Source organism: Rhinolophus ferrumequinum, chromosome 12, assembly GCF_004115265.2.
Source record: "Rhinolophus ferrumequinum isolate MPI-CBG mRhiFer1 chromosome 12, mRhiFer1_v1.p, whole genome shotgun sequence".
In the NCBI taxonomy this organism is placed as follows: Eukaryota; Metazoa; Chordata; class Mammalia; order Chiroptera; family Rhinolophidae; genus Rhinolophus; species Rhinolophus ferrumequinum.
Genome location: NC_046295.1, coordinates 4,783,855 through 4,804,762, shown reverse-complemented (window position 1 = coordinate 4,804,762; position 20,908 = coordinate 4,783,855). Strand labels below are relative to the sequence as shown.

At 43.9% G+C, this 20,908-nt stretch overlaps 1 protein-coding gene and 1 pseudogene across 1 annotated transcript in view; one reads left to right on the top strand and one right to left on the bottom strand.

The window, feature by feature from the left end:
* SHC3 (SHC adaptor protein 3) overlaps positions 1–16,400 on the bottom strand; it is a 172,653-nt gene extending 156,253 nt beyond the window's left edge. The window contains exon 1 of the mRNA XM_033122806.1: positions 15,594–16,400. Within this exon, the coding sequence (XP_032978697.1) occupies positions 15,594–16,049 (456 nt within the window). The 5' untranslated portion in view covers positions 16,050–16,400. The remainder of the gene's footprint in view (positions 1–15,593) is intronic.
* A 2,742-nt stretch (positions 16,401–19,142) lies between these two features.
* On the top strand, positions 19,143–19,738 carry LOC117032555 (MICOS complex subunit MIC26-like; annotated as a pseudogene).
* The last annotated feature ends 1,170 nt before the right edge of the window (positions 19,739–20,908 follow it).

Genomic DNA, 20,908 nt, shown 5'->3' with positions numbered 1-20,908 from the left:
ATATAAACTAATCAATGAATGGTTGCAGAGGTCAGAATAATGTGTACCCTTAGGAGGGTGCTGACTGGTGGGGGCACAGGAAGCTTAGCAGGGTCTGGGAATATGCTTTAGATCTTGGTCAGGTGTTTTTGTGGGTGTGATATGTGTATATGTGCTCACTGAGTTGAACACTTATGGTTGCATGGTCTACTATGTACTCAACAAAAAGAATAAAAGATCATTGCTTCTAAGAGAGCCCTTGAAATGATTTCATTTTTAATGTTCATCTTTTTCTGGTAAAGAATGTATACTCGTTGTACAAAACTTTGAAAAATACAAACATCAAAAAATTAAAATCGTTTATAATCAACCCACCTACTTCCTTTGTCAGATTTTTTCAACTCCCATACAGGGAAGAAATTGGCCTTACGATAAATGTTATTTGAAGCCCTATGACATCTCAGCTTCCCTTCATTGGCTTGTGTGGCATCTCTGGCAAACTCTTTATCAATACCTGTCATCTTTGACACTGACACTGGAAGCCGCCGCCACATAGACACCATACACTCCCAACAAGGTCTATTAGCAACATCTATGTTTCTCCTTCCCAAAAAGCTTCAAATCCAGTTGCTGGTATTTACTTTGTCACTCACCCACCATAACATGCCTGTGCTGTTTCTGCTGCAGCACCAAAGATAATTTGCAGAACCTGTGAAGCTACGAACCAAAAATAGGGACAAGAAGAGCACTCAGTCACTTCCGACATTCATCCCATCCAGTCTCAAACTCATGTCCACCTCAGTGGAACCAAGAATGGCACTGCACCGTCATGTCTCCTGGAACGGACTCACACGAGTTATGACACAGAATCGGAGTCACAATCTTGTGATATGTACTTTCTCTCCAATAAAGAAAATGACTAATCAACTGCTTGGAAGGTGGAGGTCGGCCCTGACTCATGGGACTTTGGAGAGGTGAGCTCTAGATTCAACAATAGGGCATGGATGAAGAGAAGAGCGAAACTTCAGTAAGTGTCTGCCGCCTGCCACACGCTATGCCAATTTCCCTAGAGATGTTCATTCACTTCACTTCCAGTTGTAGTCACCTCCACTTTAAACAGGGGGCTTGAGGCTCAGGTGCACCTCCACACAGCAGGCATCACCCCTGGGAAGTGGAAGGTTAAGAGTTAAGTCAATTTGTCCCCGTGTCCTGAAAACCCAGGGTACCTATTGTAAAGAGTGAAGCCAGAAATGTGTTTTCAGTGCAGTGGACACAAAGGGATGTGAGGTGAGGATGCTGCAAGATGGTCTTGTGGGAAATAAAGGGGTTGGGTATTGAAAGAGATGACTACTCGCTTTCAGTTTCCTACTTCCTTTGTCAGATTTTTTTCAACTCCCATGCAGGGAAGAAATTAGCCATTTGATTACATTCAAAACCTATGTCTAAGTTTCCTCCGTGAGTGCAACAATTCTCTCTTAATCTTTTATGCCACAGAGAAATGTGCATTAATATAAATACCATATAGGCTTTCAACAAAAGACCTAAGATGCCTTTGTAAATGTTAGCCAGTGGCATGTGTCATCTGCCTCATTTATGACGAGGAGGAAGCTGAGTCAGAGAGAGGAAGTATGATTCGGGTTTGGTTAAAAGGACACTACTATGTTTCGTTTAATCTGAAAATCACAGCAATGCAAGAGGCCACAACCGCTACTCAAAGTCAAAGGAAAAGAGGGAAGAAATATTCTAAAGATACATATTGGTATTACAGCTGAAGCCATGTTGTAGCTAATGTGAGAAGAAGGCCAAGCTGACCCGCCCTTTTTATTCTAATGTGTCACCATTTACACTCTTGTCCCCACTCTGACACTAGGCTAGCTCTTTGATCTTAGGAAATGCATTCTCTCCCCTTGGGCATTGGTTTTTCTTCACCTTCCAAAAAAATAAATAAATAAATTATTGGACAAGATGGACCTTGATGGTCGGCTTAGCTCCTTTCTGCAGCTGAACCCCAGGCTTACTGCCAACAGCCAAGTCTCCAGTCCAGCTGCCTTCTTTCCTGACGACCCACTGGGTTTTGAGCCCCAGTCTCAATGCTGGGCTTCCATCGATTGGACCAGACGCTATCTGGATATCTGGCTTTGCGTTCTATTCAGTGCCACAGCACCTTTGTCCAGACACTGCCTCACTCTCCTTAGGGCGCAGCCATCAGCTGTGGTCTGGACTAAAACAACTGAAAACAGGGCCAGGCTCTCTCAGGAGCTTTATCACGACTACAGGATCTGTTAAGATCACCCCTGTTCCATTCTAGCTATTGGCGATTTGTATCTTCTCTCTTTTTATATTTGTCAGTCTTGCTGGGTTTCTCTATCTTATTGATTTTTTTCTATTGATTTTCTCTTTTTCGTGTCATTGACTTTGCTTTTATCTTTGTTATTTCCTTCCTGCTGCTTGCTTTGGGTTTATTTTGGGATTTTTTTGTTGTTTTTGTTTTGTTTTTGTTTTGTTTTTTTAGTGTCTTGAGATAAACACTTAGATTACTGGTCAGAGAACTTTTGTCTTTTCCAGTACAAGCATTTGGGGCTATAAATGTCCCTATCAGCACGGTTCTAGCTGCGTCCCACATATGTGCAAATGAAAAAAAGTAGCTTCATTTGCACTCAATTATATTCCTTTGAAATGTCTCGTTTGTCCCATAGAATATTTATAGGCATGTTGTTTAATTTCCCAGTGTTTGGAGATTTTTCTGTTGTCTTTCCTTATTGATTTCTAATTTGAATCCATTGTGATCAGAGAATACACTGTATGATTTCAATTACAGTTGACCCTTGAACAACAACATGGGTTAGGGTAGGGACTACCCAAACATTCAAAAATCCATTTACACCTTTTGACTCCCCCAAAATTTAACTAATACCCTTGTGTTGACCAGAAGATTTACAGATAACATACACACTCAATTATACATATTTTGCATGTTCTATGTATTATATACTGTATCCCTACCATCAAGTAAGCTAGAGAAAAGAAAACGTTATTAAGAAAATCATAAGGAAGAGGAAATACATTTATAGTATTTATTGACCCATGCAGTTCAAACTTGTGTTGTTCAAGAGTCAATTATATTGTAAATTTGTTTAGATTTGTTTTATGGCTCAAGATATGGTCTATCATAATGGATATTCCACGGGCACTTGATAAGAATGTTTATTCTGTTGTGGTTTCATGGAGCACTCTGTATTTCTACTAGATTCTATTAGTTGATTATGTTCTTAGTTTTATATATCCTTGCTGATTTTCTGCATGATAGCTTCTCAAGTGCCCAGAGTGGGCTGTTGATGTCTCCAACTATAATTGTGGATACATACTAGCATTTCTGTACTTGTTTCTGTTACAAGGATGGGCTCATACTACAAACATGTTGCATCACGCTCTTCTCACTGTGTGAAAATCTTTTCCAGGGCTATGTCGTTTCTGTTCAAGTTCAGCGTTTGAGTGGTGGGTCCCACGCAGGTTCAACATGTGTATGGAAAAGTGTCATTTCTGTCTGAGGCCCATATACCCCAACCACAGCATGATGTTTGTCTGCAACAATTGTAAGGTGTTCAGATTCTGTAAATCCCAGTATCATAAAAACTTTAAAAAGAAACGTAATCCTCACAAAGTCAGGTAGGCTAAAGCATCTGTAAAGCAGCTGGTAAAGAGCCTACAGTGGATGATTTATTTGAATTTGAAAACAGTAAAAATGAACTTGTCAAATACCAGCGAGAGCTATGCAATGAAGACAATCAAAGAGATCAAACGGAAACGCCGAGCTAAATTTATAATAAACACGTTGAAGAAAAATAAACTACAGAAAGTTCAGGACATCAAAGAAGTTAAGCGAAACATTTATCTCATTCCGACCCCTTTTGCAGGCAAAGGAAAGCAATGGAAAACAAAGTGGTACAGAAATTACAACAGGGTGTGGACACGGAAGTCGGTTCTGAAAATCTTCCTGTCTGTAACCATTGCTATAGTGCAATAATCTACCTTAGAGACTCAGAATGTCTAAATTATTGCTTTGTGTTTTTTTTACATAAAGTGACTCAAATGAAAAGGCGATTTAAAATATATCTCTCCTCCATTGCTATCTGCAAAACATCAGTTCAATGCTAAACCTTCATGGATAGATGTACTTATGTAAATCATAAAAATTCTGTAAATATAGAAGTGACTTGTGGACATAAACTGGACATTACCATGCCACTGGTAATGGCACTATGCAGAATTTATGTAATAACTAATGACAAAAATTCATGGCTAGTGATATATAAAATAAAATTTTCTTTGTAGTAAAAAAAAAAGAAAAACAATCTTTTCTAGTCCTAGTAAGAAGACTAATTCACTGCTTTAAATGGCTCCAATATTACTGCATGGTGTGAATGCACCAGAACACATTCCACAATTCTACTGTGGGACATTCACTTCATTTAATGGGTAGCATTATTCCCAGGGACAATTCCACTGGCCTTCTCAATTGCAATTCTGAGTTTTGATGACAGAGACTGATGGTTGGAAACTCCCAGTAGCTAAGAGGCCTACAGTAGGCCATTAGGCCGTGGGCGGTAGAGGCGAGTCTATACTGAGCGTTTTGATCAAAAGAGGTGTGATTCTAAAAATCATCAGTAACACTGCATGTAGATCATAATGAACAAGCCATGAAGAAAGCCCCATCATCCTTTCTTGGCAAAAAGAGCAGCTGTATCTTAGACAAACATGAATTTATGCCACAGTAGTGTAAGCCCATGAACTAAGGCCCATATTATTCTTAGGACAGGACAAAGCTCTAAAAATAGAACATACACCAACTGAAGCCAGAACTGCAATTCCACCAAATTCTTTACATGAGCAGTCTCTTACATGTAATTTACAAACTCAGATGCAACAGATAAGAGAATCCAGAAAATAACGAGATCAAGACTGTTGACAGAGTGGTAAGTGTTTAGCTTCGAATGGAGAAGCCTAAGGAAAACATAGCTCCTTCAAGGACTGTCACCTGGTAAGAAAGGAGATCAGTCCTGCAAAAGACAGCCAGATGGAGCGAGGTCATCATGTACAATATAACAAGAGCCAGCATTGGACTGGTCCCTCTACTAAACAGGGAGCGTTCTTACACTAAGAGCCTACGACCTATGTCACTGATCAACGGCAGCTGATTGTGCTGCCCTCTAACTGTAGCTGGTCCGTGATGGGATGTCTTTGCCATCCCCTGGGCAAATAAATGCCATGCCCATGCCCACCTCCAAAGCAATTCTCACTCTGATTCTCCTGCCTTGAACATTCTCTCTCCACCTACCCAGATCTAGACAGCTTTCAGGATCCTCCCCAAAACCCCCGCCCCCCCCGCCCCCATGAAGCCTTTCCTGCCCACCATGGATCTCTCACCTGGTCATTAGCACCTTGTTGAACATGTACTTGTTTTTCTTTTTTAAAATGAAACAACTTTTCCCACTCAACTGCATCGCAAGTTCCTTTTGGAAAATTACCCTGCACCTCTCACAATCTACAATACCTTCCACAGGACAAGGTACATAACAGAGCCCTCAAAAAAATACTTGCTGATATATTCATTTCCCCCGGTTCTTTTTCGTAAGTCCCATGTGCTTTAATTAGAGCTGGGGGCTTGGGGATGTGTCCAGAAGTCTAGCTTTCTGTTTGGAAACATGCTGGTAGAATTCGGCTGCACAACATTTTAGCTTAATAATGATCGTTGATGGCTCTCACTAAAGTTGATTCTCTTACTAAAACCCTCCTGTAATTAGCTTCAAAGGGAAAGGGCAGACAAAAACAGAATTCATGAGTCTGCTAACAATGCTTCTGGTCTATGGAATAGCCTGTAAAGACTTTGGGTGGGCAGTCTCATGCACGCCAGTCCACAGAAGGAATTATCAAGGAGATTTTAAGTAGAACAGAATTCAAAATGTGCCTCTTTGGAGTTAAGTTCTTAAACACCAATAATATATAAATAGGCCTATAGGTCACCCTACAGCCCAGTGTCCTACAGCCTCCTCTATCTCTCCATCTTCACATCTTAAGTGTTTGTCATAGGCTCTTTGCCCAGGGAAGTCTTGGAAAGGACAGCCGACCACCGTTCCTATATTTCATGGCCTATATCACACACATGTAACCCAGCCCACAGAATGATTTCCTTGAAAGCAAGGAAACTGAATTCATCTTGGGTTCTCGGGGGGGCCCCAGTGGTAGGCATCCGGTAGGTTCCCACTTCATGTGGATTGAACTGATGGAAACAAAGGGAAATGCACAGAGCTGGGAGACCCTGAGGAGTGAACACTAACTCTGCCCTCATGAGAGAGACAGGAGGGGATAGCTGCTGGGTCTTGAGAGCTGACAAAGCTTTATTCTAGACAAAGATGAGGTGAAGAGAGGGGTCCAGAAGGGGAGATTTGAGCTAAGGACAGAAGGGCAACTCGTTTGGGGAAAAACAAGTTATTTTCTGCAGTGGAATATTGGGGGCTGAGGCTCAAGTGATGAAGTGCAAACCATAAAAGTCTGCGTCGCATAATGAGGAGTTTGGATTGAATTCCACAAGCAAAGCAAGCAACAGAGAGCTTTGAATTAGGGAGATGAGACATGTATTTTACAAAGACAAATGATTCACCACATTAACAGGAAAAGGGTGAAAAATACAAGTTTATCTCACTCAATGCTGAAAAAAACTTGAAAAAATTCAAAAATCATTCCAGTTTTTTTTTTTTTTTTTTTAAATTTGGAAAACTAGGGTGTGGGAAGTTTTCCTTAACTTGTGAAAGTGTCCATCACAGTAAAGGTCCTCCTCCATGGTTGAGAACAGAAGGCCTCACTCTGCAGCCATGAGTGAAAGGGACCTTCACCAATAGAATTATCACTGTACTCTAGGTCCTGCTAAAGCAATAAGAAAAGGATTAATATTAGCTACAACTTATTGCACACACAGGCAAAACTATTTGCCCAAGTGCAAAGGTGCAGGTAGAAGAATGTTCATCACTTTTTAACTGTGAGAAACTGGAAACTATCTACATCCCTAACAATAGGGAACTGTTTGAACAACTATTAGCACATCCTTATATTTGAATATTAAGCAAATACCAACAAGAATGGAGCAGAATTATAGGTGCTAATTTGAAAGATTTCCAAGCCATACTAAGTGAAAAGAGCAATACATGTAGAATGCTTTGCTTTGTGTAACAGAAAGACAAAAAAGATAAAAGGAATAAAAAGAATAGTGTGTGTGTGTGTGTGTGTGTGTGTGTGTGTAAATATAAATAGCAAACAGTTGATGGTGATTGTCTCTGAGAGGAAGGAAATTAGATGTATTGGAAGGGGAGTTGAGGGGAAACTTTAAGACATTTCAGTGAAACTATATCATACTTTTTATCAAATTTAAAAAGAGTCTTTCCCAAAGCACTCATCTGAAGTTAGTTTTTTTGTAATAATCACAGCAGGAAATGATGTAAGCATGAATTAGGACAAAAGGAAAACAAAATAAGAAAGATCTGAAACCCTGTTGAATAAAAATGGGAATTTTTTGATTGAACAGATGTAATGGGGTTAGGGAAAGGAGGTACTCAAGGATGGCTCTGCAGCCTCGAATTTGGGGAGTTGGTGAAGAGTGACACCATGTATTAAGGAACAGAATGCAGGTGGGGAAGATCGTGAATTCACCTGGAGACACACTTCACTTAAGGGACCCATGAAACAGGGGGTGGCCATGTTGCATGGACACTAAGAGATACACATCTGGACTCAAGGTAAGCCGCTGGCCTTCGGCCCGTGACACTGGTCCAAGCCAGCATCAGCCCTCCTAATTTCTCCTAATTGTCTCTACTTTCATTCCTGCTTTTCCAGTCTGTTTTCTACACAGAAGATAGAATTACTTTTCAGAAACTTTCCAGTGGCTTCCCACTGCATTTGTCTGGCGCTGGCCTTTGTCATAGGACCCCCTGTCCACCACCCTCCCGACGCAGTGCACTCCAGCCACACTGGGTACTCTCAGTTTCTATATCCTCCTCCTACAATGGGCCTTCAGCACACTAATGCATTAGCACATTTGCACACATAGTCACCCATCTTCCTGGATAATTTCCACTCATCATTTGGGGTTCCATTTTGGTATCATTTCCTCAGAGAAACCATGCTTGACTTCTGCATCTCCCCACCATGTGGTTTTCCAGTATTTTCTCTCATCTATCTCCCCCATTGGCACCACAAGAGCAGAAAGCATGCCTGTTAAATTCACCTCAACAGCCCCATCTCTTAGCACAGGCCTACTCAATAAACTCAACAATCACTCATTGAAATAACTGATTAGCATAGAAAATGAAGGAATAAATTAATGAGCAGATGAATGGAGAGGTAAGACTGTTCACAAACAATCTAGAATTAGAAACAAGAATTAGAAATAAGAAAAATCACAGCTCAGTTCTTTAGATAGTGCAGCCACCACGGCCTCACAAATAACAATTCTTTAAAAAGCCATGTCTCCAACCCAGAGGCCAGAAGGAGGGTCTAGAGGGGGCCTCAGGGGTGAGGTAGGCAGAATAAGTCAGGGGCGACCAAGGCTGACAGTCAGATGTGTGAGGACCAACATTCCTGGGACTCGCCCCGCTGCCGGCAGTCACATGGACGTGGATAAAAGATAGAAGCTTCTCAGAGTGTGAGCTCAGGATGGACTCAGGTGCCCCATCGCAGCCTTTCTGGGCCAGCGCCCAGGTCCACTGGTGCACGTGGCCAAAGACCTTCCATTCAAAGCCCAGCTTCCTGAAAAGGGCCCAGACTTGGCTACTTGCATTTTCTAGTGATATTTGCTTGCTCTTTTCTCTCTAATTTGCTCAAGGCTGACAAATAGAAGCACACATCAAAAAACTTCTTTAAAAAAAAACTTCTTTAAAAATCCATAAGAGTAAATCTTAAATTGAGAAAACTGCACCTACAAATTATTATCATTATTTACATTAGGAAAAAAATGCATGGTGTTTCCATTTTATTGGTGACACGCCGTGGTCTAGAAAATCTGTTTCACTCCTGGGTCCTCTGTCCCTGGCTGAGATTCTGTAGCATGGACACATACGATGGCTAAATTTCCCACCAGTGACCTTGCTCCTACCTCGGTGATAACATTCTGTGTGACACACTAGGCCATTTGAACCTCCACTCCAAGCAAGTACGCACTACAGCCACAAACACTTGTCTCATCAAGACCTGTTTCACCGCTCTCCTTGTGAGCAGGGGTCATAGTTCATCTGTCTCATACCCTAATTCATTGTCCACCCAAAACAAACCCTACGGGAATGTCTGAGGAATTTTTAAATGTGTCTCCATCTGGTACCCACAGAAATGTTAAGGAAATCTGAGACTCTTCCAGGCCAGCTACTTCTTCACTTCTTATCCCTCATCTCCATTCTTCCACGGATTCTGAATCTCCACAAGTGTTTGGGGTCAACTAGTGGTCACTCAAGATAAGACTTCAAAAGTTTTTTTAAGTACTTGTGATGGTTCATTTTATGTGTCAGCTTGGCTGGACCACAGAGTGCCCAGATGTGTGGTCAAACATGATTCTGCATGTTTCTATGAGGATGTTTTAGATGAGTTAAATCAATACACTGAGTAAAACAGATGCCCTCCCCAATGTGGGTGGGCCTCATCTAATCAGTCGTGGGCCTGAATAGAACAGAAAACGCTGATCCTCCCCCAAGTAAGAGAATTCTTCCTGCCTGATGACCTTCCAACTGTGATAATGCTTTTCCCTGCCTTCAGACTCAAACTGAAATGTTGGCTGTTCCTGGGTCTTGAGCCTGCAGACTCACGCTGCAGACCCTGAGGCTTGCCAGCCTCCACAATTGTGTGAGCCAATCCCTTATAACAAATTTATTTCTATATAGATGTACATCCTATTTGTTCTGTTTCTCTAGAGAACCTGGACTAATACACTAATGTTAAAAACAATTTGGGGGAACCCCCACTTCTAAAAGGGTTGTCTCGATGCTACAGGAGGCCACACCTGGGCCATGAGGTGGGGTGGTCCTACGGAGCTGGAGCAGGGGAGGCTCCCACACTCATCACCTGGGCTCCTATCCTGGGCTCCTGGTGTCTGGTGTCATCATCTCCGACAGAGAAATCACAGGGGTTACCGGCCTCCTCATAGCACTGCTGGGGACCGCCGAGTCCAATGCAGGAACGTTTGAGTGCACGTGACACTGAACGTGCTCTGCCACATTTGGAACCACTATTAGGCCCAATCTGCGCCCTAATCCTCAAACACTTGAGTTCTGTCCAGCACTGAGGTGGAAGGCCCCAGCCAGCCCTGCACGATTTGAGGAGGTGGGGGGGGGGGGGTACTAATGGCCATGAGCTGACACCTGTTGAAGCCGGGTGCTTGACGCCTGTGGGCTCATTAGACCATTCTCACAATTTTTATGTTGATATGTTTTGTATGTTGTATGGATGTTTGAAAAATCTCCATAACAAATGTTTAAATTTTATATAGAAAGGTTTACAAAAGAACCAGGTGAGTGACATCGCAAGCATGCAGGCCTGCGAGCAAGAGAAGGTGGACAGTCAGTTTCCGGAATAAGAGCCAAGGGATGTTTGTCTGGGGGTCTCAGGGCCCATCTGAGGCGGGCCTCAGCCTCCCAAGGCTGCTCCTCTCATCATTCCTGCTTTACAGAAATAATTCAGTGTTGGGGACAAATACCTGTTCACCCACAAACCCTCCTCCCAGGACACCTGGGGGCAAGCTCTCCTCCTGCTGAATGAATGGGCTGCGAGGACATAGATTCAGCAGCAGCTCTGCTGGGAAGCTCAGAGCGTCCACATGGAGGCCGGAGGGAAAGGAAGTGAGAGGGGACGTGCCAAATCCTAGGAGGTAAAGGCTCGTCGGGGCCCAACGTGACATGGCCAGCGATCCCAGAAGTGTGTACACACTGTGTCCATCCCAGGACGGACAGCCAGACACTGAGGGGGGCTGGCTCTTCTACACAGGAAACACTGAAAACGGTCATGTTTTCATCGCTTTAGCCCAACAGGTGAAAGCCTTCTCTTACTCCTGCTTTGGGGGAACACATCAAGGGGGCCCAGTTACGTGGTATTTCTGCTGAGCACCAACTCAACGGCCAGTTCTTCCTCAACAAAGTGAGAACCATGTTGTAATTTTTACATTTTTTTAAACAGAAGTTTTCTATTTGGGCAAGTGGCATTAGCAATGTTTAATATTTGCAAAGCAAAAAGCAATAGTATTAAACACATCATTCGTAGTCTAGACTGCCAAACAATTAGACTGAATGGAATTTGATAAAATAAAGTTTGAATGAAACCTTTGCTTCTTTTTCTGCCTATTCAATAGACGAAAGTGAGAAAAGTCTCATTTGAGGGGCTTTCACTTTCGGGAAACAGCACATTCAGATGGCACACCAGGATGGCTTCAAGTCTAAAGTGGGCAGTGTTATAATAAAGAGCTCTGAACATTTTTCTCAGAAAGCTTTGGCTTTGAAGGTTTCAGATATTCCAAACTGCTGGGGCATCAGGGACAGAACAGCAAGGTGAGAACCTGCTCCACCCCTCAGCTCTTCCTTCTCCATTCCTTCTCCATCTCCTACACTTCCCCGCAGGAGACTGGAATCATGGCTAGAAACCCAGGACAACGCTAGAAGGTGGTGGAACTTGCCAGACCAGTTATGCAGCAGGAAGGCCAGGCTGAGCCCAGAATCCAAGGGCTAAAGACTTCAGGCACAGACAGACACACTAAGCTGCTACCAGCTGCCTGGGCAAGAGCAGAGGCTGATCTGATCCCAGCCAGAGGTGCCGCGCTGGCCATGCAGAAATAAGAAGATGCAAGAAAAGCCAGCTTACCAAGGAAAGCAGCCACTGGTCCTCTCCTTCCAGGTACCTGGTATCCAGGTTTTCCATTACCAGGACTTTGCTTAAGTAATATTTATTATATCTTCCTCCAAAATATGACATACGCTCAAAGATAACACAGTGGGGAAGGAGAGGAACAAGAAGTTACTCTTTATAGGACTAAAGTTTCATCAGTAGCTTATCTTTCAGAATTATTTTCTCTTAAACATGAATATAAACGAAATGGATGATATAATCAGGTATTTCTGGAAATATGACATTTACTCTTTTCTAACAAGAAAATAAAATAGCCACTGTTCAAATCATCACAAGTTGTCTGTGTGTGCGCGTGTGTGTGTGTGTGTGTGTGTGTGTGTGGTGTGTGGTGTACCTGAATATTACCTTTGGAACCTGCTAAAGACCAGCAGCAGCCCCCATGGGCACTTGGTGTCCTAGCCAGCTTGGACTCTTGGGCAGTAGAATTTGAAGGTGGGCAACAGTGTGATCTTCGTATTTCTATCCGTTTTTCAGGTCCAAATTTAAAATGTTCCAAAATGGAATTGTAATAAAAATATTCATTGTTCTTTGTTGCTGGATTTTCCTTTTCTGTCTATCAAGGAAATATTTTCTTGTTCATTTCCTTTCATGTCACCAAAGGAAAAAGCCAAGTGTCAAGCATACTTGGAGGGGTTCAAAGGTGTTGCAGTGCGGCCTCCGGACATCAGTGCAAACCTAGAGTCTGCGTGGGTCCAGCCTTCCTCAATTGCATAACCTCCTGCTGTCGTCAGCCACAAACTCAAGTGATGGCATGAAGGACAACAAACATGCTCTGTGCTTTGAAATCTACAGCTGCTCAGGAATTTGTCCATTTTTAAATTTCATATCCATCATTAATTAATATTACAACCTGCTGTTCAAATAGCTAGATGTTTTCTAGATAATCAAAACATACCAGACGTCTGTATTTTAAGGTTTCCACTTTCATGTAATTGGATTAAGTTGAAATATTTTTGAATAATAAACCTGTGTGCAATATCCTAATATTGTCTGTAGGTATATATTTCTATGAGGAGGGAAAACTCTAATTATAGAGCATATGATTTTCCAGGAGATTGGAAAACATTTTAGGGTTTTCCTTCATTTAGAAATAAATTTAAGTCAAATAGAAGAATAGTAAGTTCTTTCCCAAACCCTAAGCCTTTAGATTTTACATGTACAGTGATGTTAAAAGAGTGCCCCTTTCTATCTACCAGAGATCTTTAAAAGCAACAATACCAATAAAACTACTCATAAATCAGCAAAAAGACTAAATTAAGATTTTTTTTTCAGTTTTGACATTTTTCAAGAAAATATGTTCATGGTTTTAATCTCAATATGCGTGATGTGGAAATGTACACCAACAGAGGGCCATGTGATCATGTGAATAAAACGTGTGCATACAAGAAATTGTCCTTCAGCATCTGGTCTTCTGTGTGATTCCAACTTCTCCAGGACAGCCTGAGCTTTTGCTCACATGATTCCATTTTTCACCCCTGAGGATGGAGCAGGCAATGGCACCAGGCACTAACTAGCCATGCTATGCACCCCAGCTCACTGCAACCCTTTAGGTGAAGCATGACAAAGTGACCCCAAGCCCCAGAAGGCCCTGGGCAGACCCGACTCAGCGCTATGCCTGTTTGAGTAGCTGCTTCTGGGTGTCACAACCTTACACCAACAGAATGGCCCAGCAGGGCAGACTTGTTTTAGTGGTTCATCATTACTCAGCCACGACCGACCTGGAGAGCTGGATGTCTGCCTTCATTCTTCAAAAAGCAAGAGCAAAGCACTAAGCCAAGTGAATTTTTTTTTTTAAGGAAATCTTTAAAGGCAAAAGTAGATGCCTGACCACTGCGCTGTACACCTAAACCTGATGCAAAATAATATTGAATGTAAACTATAATTATATATATATACCATATATGTATACACACCATATATATACATATATATTCACGAAATGTAAAATATAGCATAGGAAATATAGTCAGTGGTATTGTAACAGCTATATACGATGTCTGAGGGATAATAGACTGGGAGCGGGGTTATCACCTTGTGAGGGGTGTAAATGTCTATTCATTATGTTGTTTTGTACACCTGAAACTAAAAATAAATAAATGAAGGCAAAAGTTTGACAATTCTCCTTCCATTTGAAAACTACCCTCTATATTCAACATGGCAAGTATAGAAAGCTGTGCCAAGGTTGATTTGTCTCTTTTAAACATAGGCTTTTATTTATTTATTTATTTATTTATTTATTTATTTATTTATTTATAGCAATTATACTAACATGCTGGACGTGATATATTCTGATGTCACTGTTTAACCTCAAAGTTGTCGGGGGGTTTTGTTTGGTTTTTGTCTTTTTGTTTTTGGCTCCTGGTTATATATATTAAAGAAAGAATACAAAAAGAATATTCACTTTCTTTTATAATAAACTCAACCAGATGTATATATTTTATGCTGACTTACATCTCTTTTGTGAAATACATTAGTCAATTTTCAGAGGCTAAGACGAAGCAGCCTTTGCGGCTCAATGTTTAACACTGATGATTACATCCTTTGTCAGTACTTTTTAGATACAGATAATCCACAAAGTTAACTGTTTCCTTTAATATTCTGATTCCAAAATTACCCAGATACAACATTTTACCTCAGAATGTCGTCTGTTGAATTTTTAAACTGGATCTGCAGCCAGTTTGTACAGACCAGGTATCCTGCAGGTTTCTCAATTGACAACACCATAGGGATAGATTTGTCTTATTGTTTTTCTTAAATAAAATGCCATGCCTTGGGGTGACCAGACTGAAACAATGCACCTCTGATCCCGTCTCCTGGTCTGGGACGTCTGCCCAGCTGTGGAGCTAGCACTGTGATAGCTCCCTGCTCTCTAAAGGCAGAACAGAAGTGGGGCAGGCCAATGGTCAGTGCTGGGTGTTTGTTCCTACACATGATCTTAGCCAAAAGGCCGAGAAGTGATATTTGTTCCTTAAACATCACAAAATACTTGCCTAAGGGAGGAATTTTATTGACCATATCAGGCGTGATTTTATAATTTTTGTATTGGAGGAAAAATCTCCTTTCCAGGCTCCAGACGCCACAAGCTCAGTTCCCTTCAATATGTTTAAATGAAAAACTACAGTCCCTAGGGAAAAACAGCCCCAAATTCTCCTCCTGCTGCTGTGAACCAAAACCTTTAGGTAGGAGTGAAAGGCAGACACGAAGGAAAACCTTGATGGGTAAGAAAGTACAGCTTGTCTTACATAAAACAAGACAGCATTTGGCCGGCATGACCAGGAGCTGGAAATTCTTGCTGTGGGGAGAAGGAAACCATCCACCTTGCCTGGGGCAAACACAGCAGAAGTAGTGGCACCACCTGCATTTCTCATCGCAGGGGCTGCCCAGTTCTTTCAAGTGTGTCCTAGGTAGGCCTGAGGTACAGTTCTCAGGGATAGGGGCCCATGCCTAAGGAGCACAGGCCGGACACATGGCAAAGCGAAGTGGCGAAGGCATGCCAAAGGAGTGGAGCCAAGGCAAACCAAGACAGAATGAGGTCACCGTTTTTAAACCTCGCAATGGATGCGCAACCGGAGCGTTTGCGGTGCCAGGCAAGCTAGCTGCGAAGGAGTGCGCACCTCCTGGCCTCCAAGGCTACCCACCGTGGCGGACCCAAGCTTCCCCACCCGGCTGCCCGTGTCCGCACCTACCTTAACGACGTAGGTGACTCCGGCCCCCAGCACCTGCTCACTGGCTGGGGGCGCGCGGGGCGGTGGCTCGTCGCCGGGCCGGCCCTTCCTGGCGGCGCGCATGGCCGGGGCGCGGGGGCCGGGGGACGAGCTGCCGTCCGGGGCGGCCAGGCTGGGCGCGCTGCAGCTGCCCGAGAGCCGCGCGCCCGCCCGCTCCCTGGCCGCCGACAGGCCGCGGAGGCCCGAGCTGGAGAGTTTCAGGTGGGACACCTTGTGGAGCAGGTGGCCCAAGCTGCCCGGGCCATCGTCGGGCGCCTTGCGCAACGCGTCTCCAGACACTAGGTAGGGGGCCGCTGCCGGGGCCGCGCGCGCCGCCGAGACCTTGTCGCCGCTGCTCACCGACAGGTTGTGCAGAAGGTCATCGACCGATGTCACCGAGTCATTCCTGAAACGGTTGTACTTGGTGCGTGGAAGCATGCCCCTCCGTGGGCTCGCCGCATCCGCCCGGGCGCTGCAGGTGCGGGCGCGGGCGCGGGCTGCCACGCATAGCAGGCGAGCAGCTGTTCCCGGGGTGGACGCAGCGGCCGGGACCGCGGCGGGGTCGGGGGCGCTGGAGGGAGCGCAGGCTTCCCACCGCTAACACCCCGCGCCGCCTTGGCCGCGTAGCCCCGGCCCCGGACGCGGCTGCTGAGGGCGGCACGCTCGCTTTTCAAAAGTCATAGTTTCCTCTGATGAGCGCCCAGCTGCTTGGAGCTGCTCACAGCAAAAGCATGACTCACTCCGAGAGGAGACCCTTCTCAACAAAGGCTCGGTGAACACTGCAAATCACTTCCTGTAGCAAAAAAAAAAAAAAAGAAGAAGAAAAAAAACCACATACACCCACTAACGGCACACTAGAGCCAATCAATTCTCAAATTTCCTTTTTCTACCTTCCCAGATATTTCCTTCCAACCTTTGATTTTTCACTTTCCCATCCCCCCTTCAGCATTTGTGCCAGAAGTAAATCCAGTTTTTTTCAGATGATCTGATGAACTTTCTGAAACCCATTATTCTACGCTAGGGTTTTCTCTTCCCCATCAGCCCATCTGTGTGAGCCTGTAAGTATCTGACAGCGATGCGTTAAAATGTGACGAAGTCTTTTTAAGAATAAGATCTTCAGCGGATCCTCGTGAATTCTGATTTGGAAAACAAGCAGGAATTGTTACATAGCAAAAAAAAAAAAAAGTGTGGGTAGAGGGGATATTCAATCCCAGGTGAACATAAATTACCACTTTCCTGGATATTTCTTTTCAAATTAACAGAGCGCCCAAGACAAATGTCTTTGTGGCAATACAGTTCCTCCAAAACAAACAAATAAAAAATCTACATATGAACTCCTGCACAGAGCCAGTAAAGGTCTCTCCCCTGCTAATTTACAGCAGACTTTCTCAGCCAGGGTTAAGTTGAAAATCTACTTCCAAAAATAAAAAAAAAGGAAGAAGAAGAAGAAGAGTGCTTCTTTGATGAATGGCAACAGGCTCCAGAAATCCATTCCAAAAAAGGGTCTGTGCTTGAAGCTTTATTCTAACTGAATGTGTTCAAGCTCTGGAAAAATGCCTAAGAAACACTACAAATACATGTCAATGTCCCTTCGGTTGTGGCTTGCAGCCCTGCAGTAAGGGAAAGAAAAAATGCAGCTGCTGTCCTTACACATCAAATCCGCAGGAAAATGCCCCCTTTTTATTTTCAGGAATCAGACTCAGGCTGCAAGAGAACCTCACAGGCCTCCCTCTCAGAGAGCAGGGCATTTGAGCAGCCCCCCGGAGGTCTGCGGGGCTCAAACCCACGACCCCTGTCACCGTGGGCTCTGCTGTCTTTCTCATCTTCCTTGGGCATTGAAATAGCCTGCCTGACACAGTCTTTGGACAGTCCCTGTCCAAGTTTCCAGCTACCTCTGTGCAAGCAAATGAATTTACCTCTAGCACGTTATCAGGTCACCCTGAGTCTTCTCACACCCACGACTAGACAAGTGACACATGAAGCAGCCAGCCTTGAAGAGCTCTATGGAGCAACTGTAACCAGTGCCAGTCCCTGCGGGCCGGCTGCTGGACACAGGAACACAGGGGAGCAGCGGCTCCCGGCTCAAGGCCGCAGGCCTAACAGGGCAGGCGCACAGCTCTCATCTTTTCCCTTCCCCTTGCTTGCATAGCAACAGCAAAATGTACACCCCATAGATGATTGGGGTGGTAATCAACCCCCCACCCCACCCCCGCAAATCTAAAGCGAAAATGCCCTATCATTCCCAAACCGTGATCTTCATTAGAAGCAGACAAAAACAGCAAAATGTGAATGAAATGCTGTTTGTGTGAATGAAAGGGCTAGCGAGCGAGCCAACGTTTCTGTGAATGAAGTAGGTCTTTGCAGCGGGCGCCAGGCAATCCCCTGGTTCCAGCGGCCTCAGCCAATGAGCAACCGCCCCGATGACTCATTCAGCAAAGGCCTGCTCAATAGTGGAAGGTTCCATTTCAATCAAAGGCGGGATCTTTCATCCAACGGCAGTGTGGGGGGGAAAAAAAGCTTGCCTGAATACAAAGATGCAGGGAGGAAGGGACCGCTGTTGTGGAGAGAGGAAAAACTAGTTTTTCAAGAAAAATCAAGAACGGTGAGTCAGGTAAGAATGTGAACAGAATTGCCCTCTTGAAGGTGAGCTGTGCCCCCAAATTTTCATTCAGCCATTCATTTAAATCAGGGAGCAACCATGAATGTGCCATTCGGTTCAGAATTTATTATGAATGTACAGTGAAGGCACATTCAAAACCTAGTTACCTCGCCCTGGATTCTTTTTGTGAAAGGCATATAAAAACGCACCTGCACGTCTAAGTCTCCAAAAAGAAAAAAACAACAACAAAAAAACCCAAAGCTACACTGTTAACCCTTTAGCCAACAGATTTATTTTTTATTGCGCTGAGGCAAATGGAGGGAAATTGGCCATTTTAAAATATAAATAGCAACATAATTGACTACATGTAAAAAGATATAAAATCAAAGAGGATGATTAATAGTCCAAGAGCACAATAGTACAGTGAAACGTCACTTATCAAGAAGGTGGTATCAGCGTTTTGGAATGCAGAAGAAAAGCAGAAAGAAACCCCAAAAGCAGCTCAGCACCACAAGAGAAGCCTCCAGCCCAGCCCAGGAGCTCATGGCCCCTCCCTCCAGGAACACCCTGAGGGCCTCAGAGGGGTGTTTCTGCTTGTTGTAGACACTATCCCCAGTGTCATCTCTGTGACAACGCAGAAATGGATGATAGATACAATTCTCATACTTTGGCAGCACAGAAGAAAACAGAAAAAGAAATCATTAGAAGTCAGCCTTGAGACTCAAGAACACCAGGCAGCCTGGGTCATTTAGGCAGCCGGGTAGCCTTTCCAGATTTGCGGTTTTTCTTTTTAAATCTATTCATTTAAAAATGTACTGGTTTTCTATTGCTGCTGTAACGTCAAAATCAGTGGTTTCAAGTGACATAAATTTATTACCTCCCAGTGCTATAGGTCAGAAGTCACATGGGATAGAGCCGCCGTTGCCAGCGCCATGTTCAAGGTAATTCAGAGATTTTGGGGGCCGGCCAGCCTGAGTCTGCTCACCTTCAAAGTCTATGCATCACAGAAAAAAGGACACACCTCACAAAACTTCTGTGGGGGTTAATGAGCTTTCACTCTACTCTGTTCCTGAGGGTCAATCTAAATATGTGGAGGAGCCAAAGACTCAACTTGAAGAAAGCATCTCACATCTCTGACAGTATTGCCAGCCATGTACAAGTTGGTGTTAGGAAATACACTCCCAAACTGAGCCCAAGATGCAAAGTTTGTTAGTGGGGGTTAAACAGCTATGAATATCTCCAAAATGCACCTCCTAGTTTTTTTTCCAAGACTTGGTGTTATTGGGTTTGCTGGCATTGTTGGACTTCTTTTGGCTAAAAGTTCAAAAATAAAAAAGCTGGTCTATCCATCTGGTCTCATGGAATTAGCTGCCTCTCTTTATTATCCACAACAAGCCATCATATTTGTCCAGGTCAGTGGGAGAAATTATATGCCTGGGGTTTACGAGGACACATAGTCATAGAAGATTTGTGGAAGGAGAACTTTCAAAAGCCAGGAAATGTGAAGAATTCACCCAGAAATAAGTAGAATACTCCATGTTCTGTCCATTTTAATCAGTTATCGGTAAACATTGGAAACGCCAGTATTCCAATACAGTAAGCCAGTATTTCTTCAGAAAAATGGCAGAGAAGTCAGTACTGAATGTAATAAACTGGCTTTCGTCTTCAGGAAAAACTGTATTAGGCCTCTTGGTTATCTTGGGTGATGCTTGGTTATCTTGGGTGACGAGGGGACTAATCAGAAATCCTTTCACCTAGAGATAATGTACAAGCCTTAGAACTCCTTGTTCTCATGTTGCTATTTATGTACACAATTAAAACTCCAAGTTAAGAAAAAAAAGTCCCATGGGAAAAAGTCCACGGGTGGGCAGGGCTGCGTGTTTTCTGGAGGCCTTGGGGAGAGTCCTTCTCCTGTCATTTTCCCACTTCTAGACGGCTCCCAGTGCATTCCTAAGGATGGGCCACGAGCTGCGCCCTGGGGAGGGGCTTTGCCCCCAGAAGGTTTCATCCTAGCAAGACAGACAGAAAATCTAACATTAGCATTATAACCAAGTACAATGCTATGCGAAAGTTTTAATGTGTGTGAGATACAAAAACTATCCAGAGGGGAGTGTGCTGAGCTTGGCCTGAGGATGTCAGGGTGACTTCAGTGGAGTTTTGATGGATTGCTGGGATCTTCCAGGTGGAGGAGGGGGATCCTCAGGAGGAGATGCTTTGTGGGGAACAGCTCAAGGCTGAGCCAACTCAATGGTTCCCGGAGTCCCGTGTGGATTGTGGGTTGGTGGGAATGTTTGGAAGCCACGCCACTGAAAGGGCTGGGCCAGGAGGGTCCAGGAATAACATGTAACTCCCTTGAAATGCACGGGGAGGCCTGCGGGGCTTGAGAGGGTGACACAGTCAGTTTTGCATTTTATGTGGACACTTTGACAGTAATGTTGGACAGCTCTGGGGAGTTCGAGAGGGTAGTAGGTAACAGTACAAGTGAAAAATGACGAAATCTTGAAAGAAGGCAAAAGCTGAGTGACGGAAAGGGAGGGATGGGTTTAAGGTACAGTGAGAAAGTAAAATGACCTGGATAAGAGATGGATGAGAGAAAGTGAAGCAGGCTGGCTTGTCTAGAGGCAGAGCTGAGATACAGTTTGGGGTTCAAGATGTTTCTTAGAAACCAACCTCCATGAAGGCAGTAGGAGGCCACAGG